The 12,540-nt window shown below is 35.0% G+C and overlaps 1 protein-coding gene across 1 annotated transcript; it reads left to right on the forward strand.

Moving 5' to 3' along the window:
• LOC109821782 lies at positions 9,221-11,313 on the forward strand. The gene is made up of 3 exons (XM_020387940.1): positions 9,221-9,741; positions 10,409-11,050; positions 11,268-11,313. Exons 1-3 carry the CDS (start codon positions 9,221-9,223, stop codon positions 11,311-11,313), a joined length of 1,209 nt encoding a protein of 402 aa, XP_020243529.1.

Genomic DNA, 12,540 nt, shown 5'->3' on the forward strand with positions numbered 1-12,540 from the left:
ACCCACCCAACACACACACACACAAACAATTTTTTTAAATTTGAGGGGAAAAAACCCTCAAGTTCAAGAGTATTATAGATAACCCCTTCAACTTTCAAAATTTGATTTAACTCCCCGAACTTTTCTCCCTTAACCCACAAACACTAATATCATTAACCGTAACATATCACTTGACAAGTAGGTGACCTAGAAAAGATCTGAATACCCCTAAGTACCCTAAATTTTTTGCATGATGAGAGAAAGAAAGGAGAGTAGGGAAGCATTCAATCTTTTTTTATTGGTTGAGAGTTTTTCTTTAACAGGAATGTGTTAATTAATGCCATAAATATATTTCAATTATATTACATTTTGAAATGACAACATTAGAGGGGTTCGTTGAGAAAAATATCAAAGATCAGGAGGATTTTGTAAGGCACCTCATAGTTCAGAGGGGTTTCTCAAATTTTCAATTTCGAGGGGGTTATCTACAATATACTCCAATTTAAGGGGTTTTCCTCAAATTAAAATAGTTGATAGGGTCTTTCTAAGACAACCCCTCATAGTTGAGGGTTTTTTTTCAAAAATTAATCAAAAACATTTTCCTTGCAATTTTAGGGAGTATAACAAATTAAATCCCTCCGGACTTCTGAAAATTACTTTTGACAAGTGTAGTTTGTCTATCTCTTCTTTTTCAGTTGTTTAGATTTACTAGAGCTTGTTTATATTAATATATGCTTTTGAATAAAACATCTTGCCCCCCTATTTTTCTGTCCTATTTTTCTGTCAGAAAATAAAAAAATAAAAGAAAGAAAGAAAGAAAGCAAAAGGAGGGAAAACATCTTAATTATTTTTTTATGGTCTCATCTTGCATTTTACATCTTTGACAACTTTTAACCTCCAATGACAACTGGATATTTGTATGCACCAAAAGAGTAGTCTTGCCCATGCAGTCCTATTTTCGACATACTTTATAGGAAAAAATGCTTCCAGCCCCCAAAACACAACAAAACGTGCTTCCTCCCCACCAAGACATTTTCAACATGTGCTTTACCCCCAAAACAGCGCGCGATTTTCTTCCAGCCCCCAAAACGAATCCCCAGGCGTAACTCTGTTTAAACCCTGCTCGAAATGCCCAAAATACCCTTCGCAGCCTATGTTCGTCACCCTCTCACGACGAAAACCCAGCGTTTCGACTGTAGGCATTAAATGGTGATTAGAATGACTTCTTTGGGTGGGGGGGAATTCCCATTTCCCTCCAAAATTATCACCAGATATATTCCCCTTCCAGCTAAAATCACTGAGTTCCTCCCCATTCTGTTACCCTAACTAATTTGTTCCTTCCACTTAATTCACCTCAATAAAAGCCTCTTCGATTCTTCAACTACTCCCAGTAATAAAATGGCGGATGGATCTCTTCTATGCGTGGTAATGAAGGCAAAAAGCAACAAAGGTGGTGACGGTGTATTCGTCGTTATCAAAGAGAATACATAAATAATCAGGGTGGTGACGGTGTATTCGTCGTTATCAAAGAGAATACATAAATAATCAGCTTGAGATATCAAGTGACGAAAAAGCTTAAAATACCAATGCAATCTCTTTCACTGAAGTTCATATGCGAAAGGGAAAAGAAATTCAGTATTTCAATTGACAATGACGATGACATAAATTTGATGTTCGAGTATTATCGGCATAATGGATTTACAGACGCGAATTTGTATGCTACCTCCGCTGGGGAATCCTCAACTTCGCAGAACACACAGACTACGCCGGAAACAACGTAGGAATTACACTTCAGATTTCCTTTTGAGTTGACTAATAGGTTTTGCCATTAGTTATTAACCTCATGCATTGGTTGCTTAGGTAATGTGTTGGTTATCAAGGTTATGTTAAGCACTGGTTGTTAAGGTTATTTATTGGCTGTTACGTATACTAGTTGGTTGATAAGATAAGATGTTTGATGTTAAGTATATGCATTTGTTGTTAAGGTCACGAGTCTGCCCTTAAGTATAAGGGTTAGTTGTTAAGCATATGTGTTGGCTGTTACATTTATGAGTTCGTTGTTAAGGTTATCAGTTCGTTGCTAAGGCTATGTATTTTTATTACTACTGTTAGGTCTCATGTTATGAGCCTATATCTTCTAATCTTGTTTTAATAATTACAAACAATTCCTAATATTGTTTGTCTAGTGTTTATGTTTCTTATTAGGTATTCTAGACAAACAATGTGTTGGAGGATGGATGGAATTGCGCATTCACGATCATATCCAGTGGAGGTTGGCGGAGTAGTGATTGAAGCCTTGCAATTCATGTTAAAGATCCAAGTCAAGCTTCATCTGCAAGTGTACCAAGATAGAGCTTCGTTGAAGATCATAGATCCAAGTCAAGCTTCATCTGCAAGTGTACCAAGATAGAGCTTCGTTGAAGATCATCAAGCTTGGGTATATAGTTTATAATGTTTTTAGGATAGAGCTTCGTTGAAGATCATCAAGCTTGGGTATATAGTTTATAATGTTTTTAGTTTAGGTTTTATATTATGTGTGTTAGTACTATACATATATGTTTTGGTTTAATTTTTTAGATATAAAACAAATATATATTCATATATATGTTCATATGTTTCATATTTTATCATATTTGAAAATATATTGTGTTCTTGGTTTATGGACTTGATAATATGTTTTTATATCTTTTCCTAAGTCTATAAAGCCATACAAAAGTTTCCAAAAGTTTGTTTATGTCAAATGTCAAAAACATGTATGTTTACTTTTCATGTTTTGGACTAATTTTATAAAATTATGAGTTTTCACTATTGGGGAATGTAATTCTAAAAATTCTTTTTATAACATGTTTATTATCATGTTTATAAACATTTCCCAAAGTTTCATAATTTTTAGAATTTATTTGTTATTTCTAAAGGCACTTTTAAAATCAGATTTTCAGCATGTACAGTGCCTGTGCACGTTTATAAGTCGACTTATCAGAGTTGACAAGTCGACTTATGAAATGCTCTGGAATGTGCAAAAACTCTCTGCCAAGTCGACTTATTCGAATTGTTAAGTCGACTTAGACCAAGTCGACTTATGTCATTTTCCAAGTCGACTTATGTGCTGATTTTTGTGTGTTATTTTTATCTGGAAAGTCGACTCATGTGAATTTTCAAGTCGACTTATACTAAGTCGAATGCAAGTCGACTTATTAATATGACCATTGAACAGTAACGGCTATTTTCTAGATCTGTTTTTGTGTGGGTTTTTGGTCATTTCCTTGGGGTTTTGGCTGATGTCTTGGGTTGTTATAAATACCCCATTGCATTTACCTCTCCCACCTAACAAGAGAAAAGGTTTAACAAGTTTTAATCAAGGGTTTAAGTTTGTTTAAAGGTTTTTATTGCCTTGTTTCAAAGTTTCGGTTTTGTGAAGATAATTTCACAAGAGGAAGAAGAGATCATCCTTTGGTGTTTGCTTCAAATCATCTCTCTCTCACTCTTGTCATTTATTGGAGAAGTTTTCTAAACTCAATCTAGCTTTACATTTTATTGTTTGATTATCATTTTATTAAGCTAGTGTTTATATTGAGTTTAGTTGATTTTATTTATCTCTTTGTACACACACAACCATTGAGCTTATTGTATTTTCATAGTGAGCCTACATTGTGTTCTCATCCATTGTAGAGAACAATTTATTTGTATTGAGCCAAATTGTGGGGATTCACTTTGTATTACACTAGTACACCAAGAGGAGTGTGTGGTGAGAGACGGGGTTGTCCCAAGAGGAGTGGGGTAGGTGATAATGCCTAGAGAGAAGTTATAATTCCTAACACTTAAGGGAGACACGGGCTAGAACCAACACTTAAGGTGGTAGTTAGTGTAGTTACATTGTGAGTAATTGTAAAGTTTGTGGTTAGCTAGAAAACCGTATTGTGAGGTGTAAACGTTTTTCGGGTAAGCGTAGAAAACCCGGTGTGATAGTGGAGATCTCCTCGAGGTGAGGAGCGGGGACGTAGGTCAGGCGGACCGAACCTCGTAAACATATCGTTTTGTTTGTGTTTGCATTGGCGCACTTATTTTCATATTTATATCGCCTTTGTCAATTGCACATTGTTTATATTCCCACTATCTTATTTTGTTTGTTTCACCCTTGTATTAGTTGTATATCCTTACATATATATCTTGTCATATATCATACTTGCTAGGATATTTGTTAATTAATTTTAATCGGCATTAATAAATCGAATTAGATTAGCATAAACCCTATTCACCCCCTCTAGGGTTCCTTCCTAGCGGTATTAGGGTACTTTCATTTGGTATCAGAGCTTGGTGCTCTTTGATTTAAGGTCTAACCACATTGAGTTAAAGATCCAAGTTAGCTTTTTGTGCTAATCTAGTTTTACGATTTATTGATTGCATTGCTTGCATATTTATATAATTATGGCTATGAATGATGCATCTTGTTTAGGCTATGATCCTAGTGTTGCTCCCAAATTCAATGCTTTCCCTTATGCTCAATGGTGTTTTAGATTCAAAATATTTGTTCAATCTAAAAATATCGATTTATAGGAAGTTATTGATTGTGCTTATGTTGTGCCCACTTTGGCGAAATCCAAGTGGAGCAAACATGATAAAAAAATATTTACTATGAACAAGCTTGTGTTAGAATTTCTATTAAATGCATTTGATTCATCAATATCTAACAAGCTTGATTCTTTTGATAGTACTTACAAATTGTGGAAATTTATAGAAGCACATCAAGGGAACTTAGAGGCTATCCGACAAGCTTTGGCGGGTTCCTCTTCAAATTTATGTGGAGCCTCATCTTGCACACGACCACTAGGCGATAGCCCTAGTGTGGTAAGCGATTCGGAATCCGATGATGATCTATCTATTAATGAACTCGCTTGTGCATATGATAGATTAGCGCATGCCTACAATAAATTACAAAATGATTTTGTTGATTTAAAAAGCAAGCATGTTAATTTAAAGTCCGATCATGAGTTGTTGATTTCTAAGTTTGATAATGTTTCTAATGAGAATGTGATCCTCAAAGAAAAGAATGATAAATTAAAATCGGATCATGATTCATTGCTTTCAAACTTTACTAGTTTAACTCATGAAAAAGACTATGCCATGTTAGAAGTAGAAGCTATTAGAAATGAGTTGAATTCATTTAAAAATGATCATGTTTCATCTACTTCTACTTCCTATACATGTATGCAAAATGATGAGTTGAGTCAAGTTAAACATCGCATATCTTGTTTAGATTCAACCTTGAAAACATGTATGGTTAACAATGATAAGCTTATGGACATGTGTGCTAAGTCTCATGCTACTACACCTAGACATATTACACATCATGCACACATGTATAGCAAAGTTTACAAATGCTTAATTTGCGGTCGTAAAGGCCACATTGCTAAATTTTGCTATGATGCACACAAATCTTCTAAGATTAATGCTTCTTGTGCATCTCATAAGGCTTCTTCATCACACACACATGCATATACATCTATTTCTCATCATAAGCATGCTAATGTGTATAAATGTGATCTATGTGGTCGGTTTGGCCATTTGGCAAAGTTTTGCTTTGACATGAAAAAGAATTCTAGTTTGCCAAATATTTTTCATAGACCACATGTGTTTAAGTGTGATATTTGTGGTAGATTTGGCCATTTGGCAAAGTTTTGTTATGATTTAAAAAATTATTCAAACTTGCCAAATTTCTCAAGTAGACCACCTTTGTTTAATGATGTTTCTCATTTGCAAAATAATTCTAAAAGACAATCTTTATTTGCAAATGTTCCACGTGCACCTTTTAATGGTCAACATAAGCAAATGCTTCCTTTCCATTGTACATATTGCAATCGGAAGGGTCATTTGAGTAATTATTGCTATGACCGATCCCGTGCACAATATATGTCCAAAAGGGTTCATAACCCTAGGACTTTGAGCTTGAATGATAGGGGTCATGTCCCTAAATCTTTTGGTACCAAGAATACTTGGGTACCAAAACAAATTTGATTTTAAACCAATAATTTTTAGTGTTTTAATTTTCTTTTTCTTGGTTTTGTGAAATGTATTTTAAATCTTTTATGAAAACAAATCTTTTTATTGGTTAAATTATTTTGTTTTCATAATTATTAGTTTTGTTTTGATGAGAGGTTTGTGTTTATATAACCCCCCGGGTTTATTGGGTGTTTATTCCCAAATCATGTTTACCGGATGCTAAAATGTTCATATGGGTTAATACTAGCTCAAGAGCTAGATAGAGTTGCCTCTCTTGATTTTTGAAAATCAATGATGATTTGGTTTCATGATTTAAACTTTGATTTATGATTTCAATTGGTTGATTTGTTTTCATTTGAAAACTTTTTACATAATTCTCATGTTTCTCTTCTTTTGACTTCATAAATCTATTTTATACATTGGCTTTTATGATATGAGACAATATGTTCGTCTTGATATATTTATATATGTTCTCATTATCTCTTGAATGTGAGTGATTCTTAGCATATTTTTTATGCTTGCTCACATGTTTGCCATGATCTTTAACTCTTTTTGCATGATTCTCATGTTTTTCTTTCTTTTGATTTCATAAATCTATTTTTTATACATGGTATTTAGGCTTGTTTTTTTGAGACACCTATTTATCGTGACATATCATTATGTGTTCTTATTATCTTATTTGTATGTGAGTGATATCTAGCATATCTTTCATTTATGCTTGCTCACATTTGTTTGCCATGTTCATAATTGCATATTTTTCATATGGCATTTTGATAGGGGGAGCAATCCCTATACTATGTGTTATACTCACCTATGCTTTATGATAGGGGGAGCTTTCGCTCTCTTACTATTTTGTTTCCCCATTTTTGATGTTGCCAAAGGGGGAGAAACAAGTGGTTTGTGAGTATATTTTAAGAGTATTATGCTTTATTGTATAACTTATATACTCTTTGTGTAGATTGTTTGTCATCATCAAAAAGGGGGAGATTGTTAGGTCTCATGTTATGAGCCTATATCTTCTAATCTTGTTTTGATGATTACAAACAATTCCTAATATTGTTTGTCTAGTGTTTATGTTTCTTATTAGGTATTCTAGACAAACAATATGTTGGAGGATGGATGGAATTACGCATTCACGATCATATCCAATGGAGGTTGGCGGAGTAGTGGTTGAAGCCTTGCAATTCATGTTAAAGACCCAAGTCAAGCTTCATCCGCAAGTGTACCAAGATAGAGCTTCGTTGAAGATCATCAAGCTTGGGTAATTTAGTTTAGGTTTTATATTATGTGTGTTAGTACTTTAAGCTCAATTATATACTTGAAGATCAAGATTGCTTGGGTAATGTAGTTTCGGTTTTATATTATGTGTGTTAAGTACTTTAAGCTCATATTATTCACACACACGTATTTGTTGATTTTATCAAAATATAAGTGTTTTTGATAAGATATTGTTTTATTAGTTTATAGACTTCAATATCAGTTTATACATATTTTATTAAGTCTATAAAATCAGTTTACAAAGTTTCAAAACTTGGTTTATGTCAAAACATGTATGTTTCGTTTTTATGGTTTTGGACATATTTGAAAAATGATGAGTTTTCACTATTAGGGAATGTAATTCTAAAAATTCTTTTTGTAACATGTTTATTATCATGTTTATAAACATTTCCCAAAGTTTCATAATTTTTAGAATTTATTTGTTATTTTTAAAGGCACTTTTAAAATCAGATTTTCAGCATGTACAGTGCCTGTGCACGTTTATAAGTCGACTTATCAGAGTTGACAAGTCGACTTATGAAATGCTCTGGAATGTGCAAAAACTCTCTGCCAAGTCGACTTATTCGAACTGTTAAGTCGACTTAGACCAAGTCGACTTATGTCATTTTCCAAGTCGACTTATGTGCTGATTTTTGTGTGTTATTTTTATCTGGAAAGTCGACTCATGTGAATTTTCAAGTCGACTTATACTAAGTCGAATGCAAGTCGACTTATACTAAGTACCGTTGAACAGTAACGGCTATTTTCCAGATCTGTTTTTGTGTGGGTTTTTGGTCATTTCCTTGGGGTTTTGGCTGATGTCTTGGGTTGTTATAAATACCCCATTGCATTTACCTCTCCCACCTAACAAGAGAAAAGGTTTAACAAGTTTTAATCAAGGGTTTAAGTTTGTTTAAAGGTGTTTAAAGCCTTGTTTCAAAGTTTCGGTTTTGTGAATATAATTTCACAAGAGGAAGAAGAGATCATCCTTTGGTGTTTGCTTCAAATCATCTCTCTCTCACTCTTGTCATTTATTGGAGAAGTTTTCTAAACTCAATCTAGCTTTACATTTTATTGTTTGATTATCATTTTATTAAGCTAGTGTTTATATTGAGTTTAGTTGATTTTATTTATCTCTTTGTACACACACAACCATTGAGCTTATTGTATTTGCATACATTGTATAATTAGGTTGTGGGATTGCGTGACTTAGAGAGTGAGCCTACATTGAGTTCTCATCTATTGTAGAGAACAAATTTATTGTATTGTGAGCCTAATTGTGAGGAACACTTTGTATTACACTAGTACACCAAGAGGAGTGTATGGTGAGAGACGGGGTTGTCCCAAGAGGAGTGGGGTAGGTGATAATGCCTAGAGAGAGGTTATAATTCCTAACACTTGAGGGAGACACGAGCTAGAGACCAACACTTGAGGTGGTAGTTAGTGTAGTTACATTGTGAGTAATTGTAAAGTTTGCGGTTATCTAGAAAACCGTATTGTGAGGTGTAAACGTTTTTCGGGTAAGCGTAGAAAACCCGGTGTGATAGTGGAGATCTCCTCGAGGTGAGGAGCGGGGACGTAGGTCAGGCGGACCGAACCTCGTAAACATATCGTTTTGTTTGTGTTTGCATTGGCGCACTTATTTTCATATTTATATTGCCTTTGTCAATTGCACATTGTTTATATTCCCACTATCTTATTTTATTTGTTTCACTCTTGTATTAGTTGTATATCTTTACATATATATCTTGTCATATATCATACTTGCTAGGATATTTGTTAATTAATTTTAATCGGCATTAATATATAATTATATTAGCATAAACCCTATTCACCCCCCTCTAGGGTTCCTTCCTAGCGGTATTAGGGTACTTTCAACTACTTCAGGACAATACCGACAGAAAATTCACGGTGCGCAGATACTACGTTCACCCAAACCTGTAATGATGAGTGTATTCCTAATGATAACCCCACCGGCGACTCGATCATGCTGCTGGAAGACGTGCTTAATCACCAAACAAAGATCCCAACTGAGTGGCACACCTCCATATGTGAAGTTGGTCAGAAATTTGATAGTGCTGCTGAAGTTAGATTAGCACTTCAATACTATTCAATTGCTAAACGGTTCAAGTATGATTTTTACCATAATGAACAAAGACGCATAAGAGTCTATTGCCGATTCATGCACACACATGGTTGGCCTTGGATGTTGTTTGCTTCCCCGCTTAGAAATTCGTCTATCATGTCCATAAAGAATTTCGAGTCTACTCACACCTGCGGTCAACATGGAGCAAATGCTGGTAACTCAAGGGCATCAAGAAAGTTCATTGCTAGCCAAATACAAGCTATTTTGAAGGTTAGGTCAGATCTTCGTGCGGTCGATATCAAGAACGACATGCTCTCTAATTTTGGCATCAAGATTAACTACAGTAAAGTATGGTGGAGCAAGGAGACAGCTCAACAGGACCTGTTTGGTGATGATGATGAGGCTTACAATTCACTGAGATGGTCCTTATCTTTTTTATTCTTCTGAAATCACTCTTACCTTTTGGTTGCTAACTATACGTAGTAGTTGTTAAAGTTGGATTGGTTGTGAAGTTTGAAGATCAGTTGTTATGGTTATGAATCCGTTGCTAAATCTACTGGTTACGTTTTCGTTGCTAACTATACGTATTAGTTGTTAAAGTTATTGGTTCGTCGCTAAGTGTACGTGTTGGTTGTGAAGTTTGAAGATCAATTGTTATGGTTATGAATCTGTTGCTAAATCTACTGCTTACGTTTTCGTTGCTAACTATGTGTATTAGTTGTTAAAGTTATTGGTTCGTCGCTAAGTATACGTGTTGGTCGTGAAGTTTGAAGATCATTTGTTATGGTTATGAATCCTTCGCTAAATCTACTGCTTACGTTTTCGTTGCTAACTATACGTATTAGTTGTTAAAGTTATTGGTTCGTCGCTAAGTATACGTGTTGGTCGTGAAGTTTGAAGATCATTTGTTATGGTTATGAATCCTTCGCTAAATCTACTGCTTATGTTTTGGTTGCTAATTATACGTATTAGTTGTTAAAGTTATTGGTTCGTCGTTAAGTATATGTGTTGATCGTGAAGTTTGAAGATCATTTGTTATGGTTATGAATCCTTCGCTAAATGTACTGCTTTGTTGTTATATTCATGCAGGTATGAATCCATGGTGCATGCAACTAATCCAGGGAGTCGTGTTGTTATTGATGCTGATGACGGGAGGTTCAGGAGATTGTTCATTAGTTATAATGCCTGTATTGAAGGGTTCATTGCTGGGTGTAGGCCTCTATTATTTTTGGATGGAACATTTATTAAAGATCATTACAGAGACATACTACGTAGCGCTACTGGGTATGACGGCAACCAGGGAATATTTACCCTTGCTTATTGCGTATGCGACCAAGAGAATGAGGTTAACTGGAAATGGTTCTTACAAGGATTATGGAGGTTACTGTATGATAGGGAAAATCCTTACCAACCTCCACATCAACTGGTAATGATTTTTGACACCGACAAGGGTATCAGGGCAGCAGTCGAGGAATTCTTTCCAGATGCATTCCATTCAAGGTGTGTTCTGCATCTAGTCGAGAATTTCAAAAAGAAGATGAAGGATTTTGGGCACAAGGCAAATGTCGTAACTACGTTGGGTGAGCTGTTACAATCCGCGGCTTATAAGTTCATAATATCTGAATGGGATAATAACATGAAAGAATTAGCAGCGATCGATCACAGGGCTTACGTCACTGTAATGGAATACTCCCCGGAGAGATGGGCAAACGCACATTTTCCTGGTATAAGGTAAGATAGCTTAGTCTTAACGTTATTTTGTTACAGCACCATAGTTGTTTAGGTTAGAGTTATCCTACAGTTTTCTGTTAAGGTTAGATTTTTATTGTTATGGTTAGAGTTATTCTGCTAGGGTTTTGCTGTTAAGTTTAGGATATTTGTTGTTAAGGTTAGGCCTTTAATGTTTAGTTTAAGGAATTATTGTTATTGTTAGTGCTTTGTTGTTAAGGTATGGCCATGTTACTTCAAACGTTGCTAAGTTCTTCAACAGCTAGATAAGAAAGGCACGATTGTTGCGAATCTTACCTTTGGTTGAGACCATACGGAAGCAAATAATGGAGTGCATGCATGAAAGGAGGCTAGTGGGTCAGAAATGGTCTAGATACTTATGCCCGGAAGCGGAGATGATGCTGTGTGATAATATTCAGCATGGTAGCTGCTTGGCGATTAAACATTCGACGGAAGATATTGTGGAGGTCGAGTCCAATAAAGCTTGCCGTGTAGATTTGAAGAATCGGACTTGTTCTTGCAGGTCCTGGGACATCACCCACATTCCTTGCAAACATGCGTGCGCTGCAATTATATGGATGAGACAAGAAATTTATCAATATTACGATTGGTACATGACTGTTGATGCATTCAGAGCAAGTTATGCACCGATCATCTTTCCCATCCCAGATTACGAGAAGCGCTTTGTACCGCCAGAAGAGAGAGTGTTGAAGCCTCCTCTTACCAAAAAAAAGACGTGGCAGACCATGCACAAGATGAATAAACGACAGGTCACTGAACACACATCCTGTTAAGTGCTCTCGATGTAACATGAAGGGTCACAATCGTGCAAGCTGTAATGAGCCTATATAGTTTAGCGTTTTATTGTCATGTATATGGATTTGTTTTCCTGTATATCATTACAAGTGAGAAGGTCATAGCTTAGCTGTTAAGGTTATTACTTGGTTGTCAAGTTTATCACTTTAATGTTGAAGTTTTGACTTGGTTGTTAAGGTTATTATTTGGTTGTCAAGTGTATCACTTTAATGTTGATGTTTTGACTTGGTTGTTAAGGTTATTACTTGGTTGTCAAATTTATCACTTTAATGTTAAAGTTTTTGATTGGTTGATATGTTTATCGATTGAATGTTAAGTTTACTGTTATACACCTGTTATCCACCTGCTCTTTGTTGTCAGTATCACCAATTGTTAAAATTGTCAAGTATATCGTTAAAATTGTTAAGTTTTATGGCTTGGCTGTTAAGGTTATTACTTGGTTTTCAATTTTATTACTTTAATGCTGAAGTTTTGGCTTGGTTGTTAAGGTTATTACTTGGTTGTCAGTTTTATTTGTTTGTTGTTAAGGTTATATTATTCACTTGTAATTGGCTGTCAAGGTTACCGAGATATTTTTGATTGGACTGCATTCAATGCATTTCATAGTTCCTAAGGCAGTAGAGTAATATCACCATCCCTCGGATTGTTCTAATACAGAATCGAACTATATAACATTT

This window comes from Asparagus officinalis, chromosome 8, assembly GCF_001876935.1.
Source record: "Asparagus officinalis chromosome 8, Aspof.V1, whole genome shotgun sequence".
In the NCBI taxonomy this organism is placed as follows: domain Eukaryota; kingdom Viridiplantae; phylum Streptophyta; class Magnoliopsida; order Asparagales; family Asparagaceae; genus Asparagus; species Asparagus officinalis.